This window comes from Rhamphochromis sp. 'chilingali' (assembly GCF_963969265.1).
Source record: "Rhamphochromis sp. 'chilingali' genome assembly, chromosome: 8".
NCBI lineage: Eukaryota > Metazoa > Chordata > Actinopteri > Cichliformes > Cichlidae > Rhamphochromis > Rhamphochromis sp. 'chilingali'.
Genome location: NC_137935.1, coordinates 9,294,167 through 9,310,124, shown reverse-complemented (window position 1 = coordinate 9,310,124; position 15,958 = coordinate 9,294,167). Strand labels below are relative to the sequence as shown.

General features: G+C 39.1%; 1 protein-coding gene across 1 annotated transcript in view; it reads left to right on the top strand.

Annotated features, from left to right (window-relative positions):
• The window catches only part of nbeab (neurobeachin b), a 209,248-nt gene that overhangs the window by 172,403 nt on the left and 20,887 nt on the right, over positions 1–15,958 (top strand). Inside the window, exons 46-47 of the mRNA XM_080889391.1 lie at positions 12,651–12,791; positions 13,839–13,958. Of these exons, the coding sequence (XP_080745517.1) occupies positions 12,651–12,791; positions 13,839–13,958 (261 nt within the window). The remainder of the gene's footprint in view (positions 1–12,650; positions 12,792–13,838; positions 13,959–15,958) is intronic.

Below are 15,958 nucleotides of genomic sequence, written 5' to 3'. Positions count from 1 at the left end.
TGCCAAATCACAACAGCTATGATACAATGTCCTTAATGCCCTGCAACCCCGATAGATAAAGTTCAGTGTTATGTTTGCTCTGTCTTTGAATGAGGGGGGAAAAAGGCAGCAGAACTGTGGCCTGGTTTATAGGTTTACCCCCTCCCCTTTCTGTCTCTCTTTCTTTCGCTCTCGCTCTCTCGCCCATGCACACTCCAGCTCACTGACCTGAAAACAGTCACATTCCTGTCTGAGCTCTCTCTCTCACTCACTTTATCGCTGCCTCGTTCCCCTCAAAGCACCAACCTAAGCAGCCTAAGAGCCTCATTTTGCCATCTCAGTTCTCAACAGTTTGTATCAATTTTCAGCATTTCAAAGCATCTGTTTTCTGGGTTTTGTGGTGAGAGAGATGGAGGACTTTGAAATAAAACTATGAAACAATCAGTCACAAGTTAAAGTATTGTTAATTTTAAAAAAGAAAGAAAGGTTTTACTCCTCTGGAGAACTAAACAGAAAACATTTTGGACAAACAGTTGTGTGTCTTGTCTTGTTGTTTTCTTTACCTGTGGGGTATCCAGGTGGGATGAAAAAGCCACAGAATGTGTATGCGTGTGTATAGAGATGTGTGTGTCGAGGGGAGTGATCAGGGCTGTGCCATGTGGAACCCTCCTGCCCCGGGGAGACAGTTATGTATTGTAATGTATTCTAGTGACATCCTCCCATGCTGTTTACAGGGCCGAGCTGCCTTCATTAGCATGAGTTCACAGCCTGTGTCTCCTGACAGTTGTCCTTGGAACCCCGGGGCTCTTACCTCCAAAAGTTCACATAAGCTGGTGTAGCAGAGAGGGACGACGGCCCCCACTCTTCTCCTCTCTGTTTCATCTGCCCTTTTTTGTTCATTTATGGATCAGTGGTAGTAGCAGTAGTCTCTGGAGACATTCATTGTATATTAGGTGGTGACTTTCTTCTGTGTTTAGCCAGGGATTTGTACATGTATCAGGAAACTGAGGCTGGATATCATTTCAAATTGTTTTATACAGTACCCATGTTTTGAGTACCATTAAGAATACATTACTAGTTCTTGAGGAATTCAGTCTTTTTCAGATTAATCTGAGTCAGATTTCTGGGTAAGTGTTTGGTAGGTGATGACGCATCAGTCCTGTCACTGGGTCCAAGTCTCTTAACGAGTTGGCTGAGACTCTTGTCTTTTTGTTCTATATTGCTGCATCCCTTGTTTACTGCATATTCATAAATCCTAAAAAAAGGATTTATGAACTTGTTTAGCTTTTATTTTCAGTACTGTTGATGTGTACATACCTTTAAGCTGAGCTCTTCAAATCTCACCATGTACACTACAGCCTCTGGGCTCACATTGCCCCTGTTATATTGACCAATATTTTAACCCTGAAACAATGACTTGCTGTTGAGACAAGTAAAATTTTTGTGTAGAGATTTAATTAAGGATTGTGACTTTTTTAGTAGCAAATATTTTTCCCCACTATTAGTCTGTTTGATCTTCATTTACATCCAAAGTTATAGCAAGGGGGCATTATTATTATTTTTGCTGTTTTAGAAATACCTCACACAGAATGTGTACATCTTTGCTGGCTAACTCTACCTCAGTGCTAACTTCTATGAGCCCAGTCACACAGGCTGAGGGACCAGTTAATAATAATAATAATAATAATGGATACTTTATTGATCCCCATGGGGAAATTACTTGTTTTTCTCTGCATTTGACCCATTCACTCAGTGAAGCAGTGGGCAGCCCACTAAGCAGGCGCCCGGGGAGCAGTGTGTAGGGACGGTACCTTGCTCAGGGGTACCTCAGGGTAGCCGTTAAGTGGATTCGAACCGCCGACCTTCCGATCATGGGGCGACCACTTTACCTACTGAGCTATCCCTGCCCCTGTTAGCACACTCTGGCAACTGTGGATTATAAGAGAAAAATGTGTATTTCCTGACCAGCTGGTAAGCGGATGCTGGCTGTCCCCAGGTGAAATTGGTCGCAAATAAATTGCTGCACCAAAAACCTTACTGTGTTGCTAGCAAATTTGCAGACGTGTCTGCAAATTTTCACCAATTACTCATCTCCAATGCAAATTGTGGACAACCTCAGAAATCTAGTGATCAAATCAACAGCACGGAGAGTATGGTGCACTGTATAATGTACCTCATTGTGAGCAGTTTCACCAAAAGACTGCCAGCAACCACTCAACAAGCAGTCAGGGAATACACACTTTTCTAGCGATGTCTGATTGGTTGGCAACCGCCTGGCAATCTCTAGACCTGAGGTAACTAAGGCCTAGTTTCATTCAGCCTTTGCTTTTCCACTGATAGCTGGATGCTATGACTAATGGTGACACCTAGGAGAATAAATATACTGGTGTTTTTATTGAAGGTGAAAAAAGACAGACAGTTTTTAAAGCTCACTGGTATCTAGGGATGGGTATCGTTTAGGTTTTATCCGATACCGGTGCCAAATCGGTACTTTTGAAACGGTGCCGGTGCTCAAACGGTGCTCAAACCGGTGCTTAAAGAATGGAGAACACAAAATTGGTCCAAAAACCTCTCATGTTCAGCTGGTTTTTTGTAAAAAGATAACAATGTTAGCCTTTTCTGCAGCTATGGGGCATATATGGTATCACTCTTGGCTGGAAGCAGTGCTTAAACAATGGAAAAAACATAAACTTTGTCCAAAAACCTCTTATGTTCAGCTGTTTCCCTCTTTTTCTTTGGTCATTTTAGCCTTTTTGGCCAGGGTGAAGGGAGTATCTGCCATCAAACAAGAAGACAGCCGCATGTAGCTATGATGATGTTTGCTAGTTCACCTTACATGCATTAATGTAATAACGTGGTTAGCCTACTCAACGTAAATTACACACGAACAACATTAAGCTACTCACGCAGAGAAGAACGGCTGCTGCTGCCATCATCATCCGTCATCATTTCTGCTACACTGGCAGGGCTAGGGGCCAGGACTCTCCTCTTCGGGTTTTTGGGGGATGTTGCTAACTCCGGGTCCGATAACAGGCAACCCACCCGCAGTAGATGCGCTCGTGTGAGGTCTCGCAGCAAGCTATTAAATACGGCGCATTTCTGGGCTTTAAAAAAAAACGCTATGCGTCGCCAGGTGTTTCATCGGATTTGAGGTGTTACCTCCTTTGACAGTATCACAGTATCAGCTTAAAGCACTTGTTGCAGGCTGCTGAGTTTGCATCTTTTGCTGTGAAGTACAGCCAGACTTTTGACCGCTTCGCCTTGGACATTTTTAATCTGTAGCTCTGCTCTAAAAGAACGTACGTACCTGGGCCCGCCTACTATCCTCGGAAACGTAAAATGATTGGCTAGAAGTGTATCACAGCTCAGGGGAAAAAAAGCACCGAAATAAAGCACCGAAATGTGCGCTGCTTTTCGGTCTGGTTACTACCGTTTATGTCAGAACCGGTGCCATCATGGCACCGGACACCGGTACCCATCCCTACTGGTATCTCAGAATTTGTCTGCTTTTGGTAACTGGAAGATCTGGAAAATAGTACATTTAGTTACACTTTGGACAGGCTCTCAGTCTATCACATGAAAAAAAAAAGAAAAGAAGAAGAAGCATGTTTTGCTTGTTTTTTATATTGAAGGAATTCAGGCTGTCCCTGAACTTAGCAGATTATACCTCACATTACAGGTTGCAACAAAATGTTCTTTAAATAAAGTTTTTATTTTAACTTGTCTGTTTATTTTTGCCCTGTGGTTTAGTAAAATCAAGTCACCCAATGTAATATCACCTGTCACGTGAGAACTCAGGTTGCATCATTAACCCCTGGAGGGTCTTGGGTCGATTTGTGGCTCTAAGCCCAATAGTGTATGCATTTTTCTAGGACCCTCCAGGGGTTAAGAAGACAAACTATCACATCATTACTCTTAGGTTAATACAATATAATTGCAGTACAATTAGGCAACATTAAGGCTTTGTAAATTGCTATTAGATTAGTATTCATAACCTCATAGGGACATTGCACAGTTTGGGAGGTTTTCTTTCTCACAGACGAGTCATACCTGAGACCTGTTTTCCAATTATGTGCAACTGTCACTTGATGGACAGTATTGTCTAAACTGCTCGACATCCGTACTGATCTACTTAATGAGAACCTCCCAAACCTGTACACACCTACATTTCCTGCATTCAGTTAGCTTCAAAGTTCTGCTGAATGCTGTGTCGATTTGCCTCCAGGCCAGAGTTCTGCATATTTGGATGTCAGCTACATTCTCATGCAATGAAGTGTTTCATTAGATTCTAATGATTATTTTTTGACAAAGTGACAAGTAGATGATAGATGTATGGAAACTATCTTCCTCATAGCTGTTAAATGATGTGATGGAAATGTATTTAATTGCATAAGAAAGCAAAGGAAGCAGATGTTGCTCAACATGCTTCTTCTTCACACAGAAAAATTTATTACGTGTATCTTTTGAAAAACATTTTGACAGACATAACAAAAATGTGACACAAGCGCAGATTTTATTCAATTTAAATATATATTTCCACCTTAACAAATTCGGAAAAAAAAACCCTCATGGTCTTGAAAGAGCTATAATATATAGGAGGCTATTTTCTTCCTCTGTGTGCTCAGAATCTCTAACAGAAAAACTTCCAGTAACACAGACACAGCTTGGCTGCTGCAAAGCACTCCCTCCACACTTTTCTCTCTATAATGGAGGCTTCATCACTCACACTTCCGCTCCAGTCAGGCTGTTTGGAGCACATCTGCTTTATCTTGAGTTGGAGCAACTTGATTGCATTAGACTGGAGCTGCATGCAGCCCTGCCTCTGACGAGGCAAGCAAAAACGACTGTGACTTCCCCTGACAGAGCACCACAGCAACATACTGTAATGTAATTTCTTTTGAAATATAAAATGCAATATGCGTCTCTTTGGGAGGTAGCTTAGATATGACCAAACAAATGGAGACACTCTCTGCACACTCACTCACCAATGGCCACGTTCATTTCCTACATCTTTGGAGTGCAACACCACAAATGATCCTGATTAAATCTGAAGTTAAATCCAAGTTTGATCATACTTTGTTCAGCTGCATTTCCCTTGGTCAGGTGTTATAGAAGAAATGAAGTCAGATGGGAGAAAGTGTGGCGTTGTCTGAAGCTGTTGTTTTCATGGTCTTATATCTGTAATCAGTGTGATATGTAATGTAAGGAGAAGGTAAGAGGCTATTATTGTTTGTTGAACAGATGCAAGCAAAGCTTGATTTTTGCTTATCAACAGATGGTGAGTATGACAGGAATAAGCGACCAGTGAAATCCTTTGTATCTTTTCTTACATTACTGGAGACATTGTACATTATGTTGTACAGTTGTTTAAACAGAAAATCAACTTTTTATATTTCCATACATTATTCATTGGCGTATTTCATTCATTCTCCATAACCAGTTTAATTAAACTTCGATTTTTGGGACATAGTTTCAGTTATACATTTTTTAAGGTTTTAAGGAAATTCTTTTTTTTTACCACAGATCAACCACATAGTTCATTATTCAGATGTATTCAATGTTAGAGGTAAACCTAAACAATCATACTTAGACATCTTTCAATAGACTAGTATGCCTTCTTAATACTGGAACAGGAAACCATGACACCAGGCATTGAGGTGTGTACTATAAGCCTGTAGCAACATGCCCATGCTAATGGGCAAGGCCTGTTGGTGCTCTTGGCAAAAAAAAAACAAAAAACAAAAGGCAGCGGGTGGGGGGGTGGGGGTAGCTGTTGTTCATATGCTAAAAATCGGTCATTTTAGCTCATGGCTAGGTGGTTGGTTGGCAATGTGATGCTATCATAAATTAGATGTTATTGTTGTGAGATAAAATGGATAGAATGATTTTTATAAGCAATTATAGATGTGCTAAAAACTGGTAATTTTACCCCATTGCTAGGTGGATACTTGGCAGCATGATATCTAATATAGATATGAATCTACAGGACCCAAGATGTACCTGTATGCAAAGTTTTGTTGTTCAAATTCATTTGGTCTAGGAAGCATTCACAGACAAATTAAAAAACACACAGAGATTTTATGTATTATAGCAAAAATTTGGACATGTACAGAATTTGGGGTAAACTGGAAGTGTCCTTATTTTTTATGCTTAAATTCCACTGGAACAACTGCATGGGAGCTTCATTGTGTCAGTCCTGCATGCTGTTGTAGCTGAGTGCATTATTTAGGCAAACATGTTATGGATGTAGTCTCTTTTTCAGGCTACCCAGAGTCATTTCAGTACAATGTGTGGACTTAAAGTCACCCTTCATTTTGTCACAAACTGGTTGCGCTCATAGCTTAAAATGAGAACTAATTAGACAAACGTTTCTTTCAATTAGTGTACAGATTTACTCTGTTAATAATCATCTAATTGTAGCTGCAGTTGGATTTTGGTACAACCAGACATGTGCTCATGATTCTTTAAGATGGTGAATCATAATACTCTACAGTGTGGTGCTGATTTTGGAGTAATAAAGTGAGTTTATTAAGCATGAATACAAGATTTCAGTTTACAACCTCATCTTTACAAATAGGTGACCATTGCTTTTGTTACCCTAATATGCAGTCTACACACGGACCACTGTTCAACAACTATACTTTGAATTTATTTACTGAGTTTATTTACTTTTTTGCATATTTGTCTTACATGTTTCAGATTATCGACTGGATTTTAACACTGAATAACGATACCATTGGATAAATGCAAAATGTACTTTTTAAAGATTCTTTCAATGAAGGGAAAAAAGCTATCTAAAACTACCTGGCCCTATTTGAAGAAGCAATTACCCCCTTGTCCGTAAAAAAAAACCCCATCATACCAGCAATCGAACAGGATGGTGGTTGTGTGATGTTCTGCAGATGCATTGCTCCTTCAGGAGATGGACAACTTGCTGTAACTGACGGAATGATGAGGAATTCTGCTCTCAAGTAGAAAATCCTGAAGAAGAATGCCTGGCCATCCATTTGTGTTCTGAAGCTCAATTGCATTTGAATTATGCAGCAGGACAATGATGCGAAACAGAACAGTCCACCTCTAAATGGCTCAAAAAGATCAAATATAAGATTCTGGAATGATCTCGTCAAAGTGTACACTTAAATCAGATTGAGATGCTTTGGCATTACATTAAATGGGCCATTTATGCTCGAAAACCCTCCAGTGTGACTGAATTTAAACAATTCTGGAAAGAAGAGTGGACCAAAATCCCTCCACAATGATGTGAAAGAATTTTTGCCAGTTATCACAAAAGCGTGATTGCAGTCCTTGCTGGCAAAGTTGGCAAACCGTTTTTAGGTTTAGGGGGCAAGTACTTTTTTTTACTTAGGGCCAGGTAGGTTTGGATAGTCTTTTTCCCTTAATAAATGAAATCATCACTTACAAGCTATATTTTGTATTTACTCAGGTCAAGAAGGGGGCAAAAAGTTTTCATGATAGTATGTTTACAACTATATCATCATGTGAGACACGCCCAGTTTGGTATTTGTCAGCTTCATAGCTCATATTTTTGGTTTGTACTAGCTATATAACAACCTTGACTTGTGCAGTTTTGAACAATCACCCTTTAACAAATGTGTGAAAAACCCTTTTCTTCAGGGACCTGGGTCTTGTGGGTTTCCCATGTAGTGTGTTTGTTTAGTTATCCTCACATGTTTTCTGGAAAGTGAAATAAAAAGCACTTCTGCACTACATTACAAATGACATAGAAAATGCCTCATTCCATTTATGCTTGCACAGCTAAACACGTTGGAAGGTGTTTAGCTGTGGATTTTTTTTTTCTTTTAAATGAATGTAGAGCCACACAGAAGAATTAACAGGAAATACTTTGTCAATTAAGGCGTGTTTGGATCTCTTCCCTGCAATTTGGTGCTCCAGTTTCTGTTAGTTTAGGTAGAAGTCTTGGTAGCTGTGAATCACAGTACAGAGGCACTTTGAATGTACCCAAATTATAAATCTTAGTGTAGTTAATTGTTATAATCTTTCATCAAAATATGTCACCTATTCTCTCATTTCAACACATTTTAGTAAATTTTCCAGCTTTCTCTTTGGTACCATAATATTAAGCTGAGCAAGTAAGCCTTTTTATAAACTTACCACTATTGCCAGTTTGGCATTCCTCTTTATTCTCATTAGTACCTTCAGCTGTCTTTTCTTCACTTTTCTCCCCCTGTCACATGTATTTACCTGGATCTTTTATACAGCTCTAACCTGCATTAGTCACACTAGCAGTGCTTTTACAGAGTGTGAGACGTCTTGTGGCTTACACCCCAATCCAGCTGGGCCAAGACGTCACATGCAAGGCTATTATCACCCCATAAATCTGCGCAGATCTCAATAAACTTCTCTTTCAGTCTATTCAATTGTGCTAACACTGATGTGGACTGCCATTAGATTTTAAGAAAGGACTGAAAAAAGTAAAAAGAGACTGCATTTAGTTTTGACTTAGAGCTTCAGGAATGTGCAGTGCACCACACGCAGATACGATGGTAGTGAGCAAGAGAGTCTCCCATATTGAGATTTCATACTGACTGCACCCAGCTAAAACAATAACAGTGCAGTTTTTAATAACGTTAGAATAGACATAAGCCTCAAACTGCTTTTATTTTATTTCTTCTGACCTCTGAGCTGCAGCTTCCAGGTAGAAAAGCTGCCATTGATTACATTACCAGTCACCCTTCCCCCTGTGCAACTGATTCAGTGGTACTGAGTATATTAATATTGACTGCCAATATGCTTCTAAGGCTCTCATATTGGATGAGGTGATTGAAAAGGCAGAGAAAGAAATTTATTCACCACTAAATGTATGTTTAATGGGAGTAATTCTGTTGCCTTAAAACACATAAAAATGAAACAGCTGCCAAAGGGCTAAAACCCAGTGATGGTGTCAGTTTAATATTGAAGTTATTGCTAAGGCTGTGGTTAAAAAAAAAAAAAAAAAACCCTCTAAGATTTTGCCCAACAGTGGAAATAATTGGATAGATGTAAAATATATATATAGCAGTGATTATTTATGGGGTCTAAATAATTAGGCAGCAGGGTTTTTTTTAAATGCAAAGCTGTGACGTTTCAATCATTTCTGCTTGTTTTTTGTGCGCATATTATGGGGAGTATTTTTAATAATGAGCAAACTTTTCTGCTAAAAATACTAGCCATACTGGGGGTTTTTTAAGATCATTTTTTTCCTCTGAAAAACTGATCTCCAGTTTCCTTCAGTTGATAATTTTAAGAGTGTGTATTGTACACTTTTAAAACCATGCCTGTGGCTTACCTCAATGTCTAAGCCTCCAGTAATATAACACAGTGTTGCATTATTAGATTTCACTGTATTTTCCTGGTACTAAAAACAGCTATGTGTTAAAGCACAAAGGATTGCTGACCCAGGTGGAGTTTTAAAGGGTGACCACCCCACACATGCACATAGCCCATAAAGGGCACATGCACAGAAATTGCGATTCAGTAGCTACTATTGTTATAGCAGTTTTTAACAATGTCCACATTGGTCTTTATCATGTGCTACTAAAATGCAGCATGCCTATGTAAGCAAATTCTCAGATCAAGTGACCAACAAATATAATATTTGATTACAGTGATTTACAATACAGGAAAACTTCATTTTCTGTGCCACCCAAATGTGTAAGTACTAGCATCAGAGTGGCCACCCCAATAAATATTAGCTCCCCCACTGTGTTAAAGCCAAGAATAGCAGTTCAGAGTAAAGTGCTTGCCATGATGGGTGTGTTGGGTGTAAATAAGGTCAGCTAGGGTTAATCCACATGGATTAGCCACAGCGTTTTAGTAGGAGACACACATATCTCTTCCCTCCATCCTTAACGCACCATCCTGCTAACCCCTGCCAACATGCCTATTTAAATTTTAGACAGAAGACAGCGCAACAGTTACTTTAAGGGTTCAGAAGAATAACAGGCTCTGACAGACAATTGCCAGAGTAAAGCTCCATGTCTGCCCTGAACTTTCCACCGCTTCCCACCCAGTATTACTACAAATGTCCCAACTGGTACCTTCCAAGATTCTGCAGCTTTCTTTACATTAATTCTGTCCAGTTATTCTTCAGCTATTGCAACATTTAATTTACACATTTAATTTGTTCTTAATTTAAGTAAGAACAGAGAACTAATTGACATGAGATGCTTGAGATGTTCCTATGAGGATAAGTGAAGTAGGATTCATTACTTTAAAACTGCAAAAAATCCCATAAAAATAAAAAATGTTTGGACTATAATGTTACTCTCACTATTTTGATATCATAGGTAAGCAAATCATCCATATCCCCATGCAGGAATTAGTGTGCTTCACATGTTGTTTTCCCATGCACTATAGTTTTTACAAACTGCAATGATGAGCCAAATAGTGAGGGCTACAAAGTTAAGAAAGTGCCTTTTAGGAATGTACAAAAATATGAATTTTCTATGCTTTTTTTCCAGACTTATACAGCATTGTTGTTTTCTATAACCTTTGCATGACCACCATAGATTTGCTTGTACATAAAAATTTAATTTAGATTGGAGATGACTCATGAGACGTGCTGTAATATTTAGAAATTATGCATGCAAAACAACACAGGACTGACTAGTCTTGTTGCCCCGGATCAAGTGGAACTCATGTTTAGTTTTTTTTTATTTCACAGAGAAGATAGTTTACTTTTGAAAAAACATGAGATCTAAGTTGACACTGTATAATGGGAATGATGAGTTCATGATTTTTGTGTCTGTCTCTGATATACGGACCCATAACTTTCTGTTATGTGAGATAACCATAAGCCAAATTCAAAATGTCTCCTTAGATCTTATGGAGATTTTTTTCAAAGGAACTGCTTTATAGTTAAGTGTTGCAGAAAATGCCAAAAGCTGTTATTTCCAGCTCTTTAGCAGGCCAAGCAGGTGGTTACAAGTCAGGCTAATAAACGTGGTTGTGATGAGAATGTGGTAACAACAAAGCAATATCAAATACTCATGCAGGTAACGAATAACATATAAATACAGAATATTTATGTTAGAATAAGATGACTTAGTTTTTTTTTAAATCTTTCATTTTATTTACGAATATTCTTAAAATTCTGCAGCACAGTCCTCACTGAAACAAATAGTCACTGAAATTTCTGTATTTTTTTTTCTTAAATGCAAACCTAGCCCAGTTTAAAAACAGCAAGCACCAGTAACTACAACATAGCCTTGCTTAAACTTCAATTTGAGTGCTTATAGTTATAACAGTAGAATTGTTATTATCATGAATACTGGTAGTACTGATTTTTTTCTTTTATTCAGTTTTGAATTTGAATAATAAGCTATTTGCAGCTTTTGTCTATTTTGACTGTGCTTGGTGAATATTTTGAACAAGAAGATAATGAATGACTAAGTTGTCTCACAGCATACTAAATTCTGCAGAGACACTGAACCTGTACATTTGACCCTTAAGGATATACGGAGGTTCATTACTGAGATTTATGCCACTATGACAGCTTCATGTCCTACATACAATATGTCTGGTTATTTCAACTCTATACTGTAGTTGTTGTTGTATTCATAGAAAAACAGGATTTTATTTGGCTCTCTTTACTTTGATATATTCATTGATTGAATATCATTTGTTAAAAAAAAGCTTTTGCATTGTCTTCTATTTGTAAAATAACCAGAAATGTCAGAAACTCTTAAGAAGGAAGGCATCAACAAAAGACATGATGACACATTTATCTTTACATCATGTGACATCCTACTTGTTCACAGTAGGGAAAGAAACAAAGAGAAAAAAAACCCCACAAACTTTTGAATTCAGTGCACTGGACAAATAATCCTCAACACACTTTAAGACTTTAGGGTCAATTAAAATTTATAAAAGGACCAACTCTAAGGTTTGTTTGCCTTACAAAACATGAGACTTGCAGACATGTAAGTACACCATTGTTCAATTCTAAGATTTTATATATCAATACATAATAAAAATATTTGTTTTTTCTTGGTTCTTAAAATTTAGGTAAATACAACCTCAGATCAAAAACAACACATGAAATATTACCCATTGTCACTCATTAACAAAAACTAAGCCAAAGTGCATAACTGCAGGAGAAAATATGAGAAACCAAGTAAACCCTTGCTGCTTCACTAGCATCCCAAGCATACAATCAAATTTACAACAGAATGGGAGGAAAAAAGTGAAATCAATCAAGCAGATGAACCTGATTGAAATGCTGTGGGACTTTAAGGGAGTCGTGCATGAACAAATGCCTGCAAACTTCAATTAACTTTATATCGTGAAGAAAGGGTGAGCCAAGATTCCTCCACTGTGATACAAGAGACTTATAAAGCAACACAGAAAATTAATGGGGGGCACTGGATTTGGCTTTGTTTTTTGTTAAGTAAGAAACAACACAGTGTGAAATATCGTGTTTTTGTTCATCTGAGATTGTATTGAAATCATTTTAGAACCCGGTAAAGCCAGATTTGTTTTCCCCTGATAGTGTAAAAACCTTACAGCTGAAAGACGGTGAACCAACTTTTTCACATGACTGTACAAAGCATATGTAGTACATCTTTATAAAGGCTTTTAAGTGGAAACGGAATACAAGAAAATTGATAATTGCCACAACTAAGCCTGTTTTGTCCTCATTTCCTTTTCAGCCTATTGGTGCCCTGAACCCAAAGCGTGCAGCATTCTTCACTGAACGTTATGAGTCATGGGAAGATGACCAGACACCACCTTGTCATTACAACACCCACTACTCCACAGCTGCCACCACCCTGCACTGGCTTGTCAGAATTGTGAGTAAAACCTCTCCTGCAGCTACCCTCCCTCTTATTATTGTACTATGTGCAAAATCCCCGAATTAGTCAAGTATGTGAATAGGAATGAAGTCAAACCCAGACCTCAGAGAGTTTTTCATTTTTTGTCTGCATTAGTTGATTGTCACTTGTCAGACTTGATGATGCTGTTTCTTTGAGGTCTGTTGGCTTCTGCACAGGAAGCAGCTCGACATCTCAATTTGATTGGGCCTGAGTTAGACCAATGGCGCTCAGAAAACACATTTCACAGGCCAGTAAACCAGCATATGTGAACTAAATAAAGAGTGGCTGGGTAATGATTTACAGAGGCTGCTGTGACAGGTTTATGTGTTTCAGGCAACCCAGTGAGCGCTGGAGACATGTCCATCAAGGTTACTGAGCACTGTCCTCATTTACTCTAGAAGAGGAGGAGGAAGAACATGTACTTCCAGTCTGTTCCCAACAAAAAAGGCTCTTCTAACCTCCAACACTTCTTTGAGTTGCTGCACATGTGATTTTAAAAAATCTTACTAATTTGAAGGCGCTTTATGAGGAATTTGTACTGTATTTCTCCCCCTCCCCTCGTCATTAGTAGAAAGAGGCCGATGAACTGAGGGAGCTCCCTTGACAGCAGTTAGATTGGCCTCACTGGGTTTGTTCTCACAATCTCTTTCTTCCTCTGGTGAGTGATCCTTCCGCTCCAACCGGCAATGGTTGCCATCTCAGTCTAAGAAAACCAAATTTGAGCCAATTATCATTATGGCTTACTGTACTCAGGAAGAGCACTAATTAATTTTCCCTCAGGCTTGGATACAATGAAAGAAGGATCTCTGCTACAGAAAAAATAACAATGAATAATACAGAAAATTCAGGCTATTCCCGTGCATTTAAAATTTAATCCTCAAGGTTGAAAAAATATTTTAAATTCTCAGATTTTGACAGGTGCAATCAAATTAGATGTCAAGAGGGTGAGAAAATAATGATCAGGACTTTAAATCTGGGTTGAGATATTTGACTTTTGTGATGAATACATGTCTTTCCTTATAGGAGCCCTTCACCATGTTCTTCCTCAGTGCAAACAACAACAAATTCGATCACCCCGACCGCACGTTTTCAGGCATTTCCCGATCCTGGAGAAACTGTCAGAGGGACACCTCAGATGTAAAGGTGAGAATCACAACAAAGGATATACTAAAACATCTGTATCTATAAATACAATTGATATACATTTGATTCCTTGCTAGTTTCCTTTTTAAAGCTTGTGTTGTGGACTTGTGGGTCTTCGAAAGGCAATTCTTACAGCAAAGATGGTTGAAAAGAATTTATTGCACAAGTCAATGCAAAATTATAGTAATATAGCATACATCTATATATTTTGCAAAATACCAAACCAAGCCTTTTTTTTCATATGCTCTCCTCCTTTCTGTGCCTCAAAACCACTGCAAAAATATATACCATCAATTATAAATGCCTCTTCCAAACAGTAAATCTCAAAGAGCTGTAGTGCACGGGAATACCCTATGCACATTTGATTTATCTCATGCAGAGAGCAAACTATCTCAGAGGTAGAGCAATCCTGCTTTTGAACAAAGTCTGCATCTGAGAGAAAAACAAAACCATCTCTCCGCAAATCCACAGAGCAGTCATCGAAAACGCTGAACCCTGCTGATTTGTCTCCGTTTTGCCCACTGCATAACACGCAGCAGGGATACACACTGACCTCAAAGTGTCATATATTTCCAGCACACCCTGCATCGGGTAGTGTTGCCGCAGGCAATTAATAAAGCATTAATGACAAAAGCTATTTAAAATGTAGTCTTTTATGTACAGACAGAGCTTTTACTTGCCAGAATGTGGGGGAGAGCAGCTAGCAATCCATGTGAGGCAGAGGTAGAAAGCTGCAAACCAGTGAACAACTGAATAGTCAAACGCCACCCTGTTAACAAATACAGTCTACTTTCAACTACTTGTATGTCTGCATGCATTTCTTTTTACACACATAGCATTGCCAGTGATCTATTAGGAGAGCTGCTGGACTGTGCGTGAAACTACAGGATTGCTACCAGTATTTCATAATGCATTAGTAGAAGGAAAATATTGTGCAAGAGCTTGTATGAATTAGTCATAGTGCAACATGATAAACTATCAGGAAATTTAACGTTATTATTTGCTGTAATCTTTTAAAAAACGATTTAGCTTCCAAACTATTGAAATTGTCTTTTTAAATGTGTAATTTTGGTCCGCATACCTGTGTTAACAACATTGCTCAGCATAGTCCTTCTTTTGAAAAGGATAGGCTGTTTGTCTGGCAGTCACAGAAACAGGTCTCCATGCATGCCAGACAGACACAAAAATGCCATTCCCAGACCCAGCAGAGAGTACAGGGTTAAGGTCATTTCAGCCCAGTACACCAAGCCGGCCCACTGAGCCTCTAATTTAAAGGGAGCTTGTTTTTTACCAGGGTCTCTCCTTCATTAACCCCAACCTCCTCCAGCAGTAATGACAACAAGACCAAGGCAGTCTGAACCCCTGATGGGGATGACCTCCTAAAAGAGCAAGTCAAATGGAAACAACCCTTCACCGACCAAGCCCTCACCTCCCTGACCACCCCATCATTAATGTTAATGTGCATCCATACTTCTCATTTATTTCGGTGTGCACTGATGTAGTTATGTTTAGCTGGCACAGCCACCTATGGGCAAAGACGAGGAGATTTTTCTTGGAGGTATTGGACACAAATCTACACGTTCGTCTTCATGCACACAGAGAGAACTGCCACCATGTTGTCTGAAAGAATCCAGCCGCACTCCGTTGGTGACAGATTTTGACGAACGTGTCATTAAGGTGACACAGTGTAAAGCAACGGAGGCTTGTGTGATTGACTTGTTAGCCCATTACAATGCTGTTGCAGAATTAATGGCTGCCATGGGAGGGTGGCTTGAAAACGGAGCTGGCAGTTTTAACAGCTTGGTGGTGAGTTACGGCAGGAAGTTTACAAATGAAAAAGAGGAGGGAAAGTGTGGCTGTGTGTATGTGAGAGACAGGAGGAAGCAGAGAGGAATGGCTACTTTACTCCCTTCCCTGTCGTGTGCAGAGGGTGAAATGTGACCAACAGCAGACCAGCAGGGTTATTGGCCTGTACCATGTCATGCTAACTCGTTCTCTCA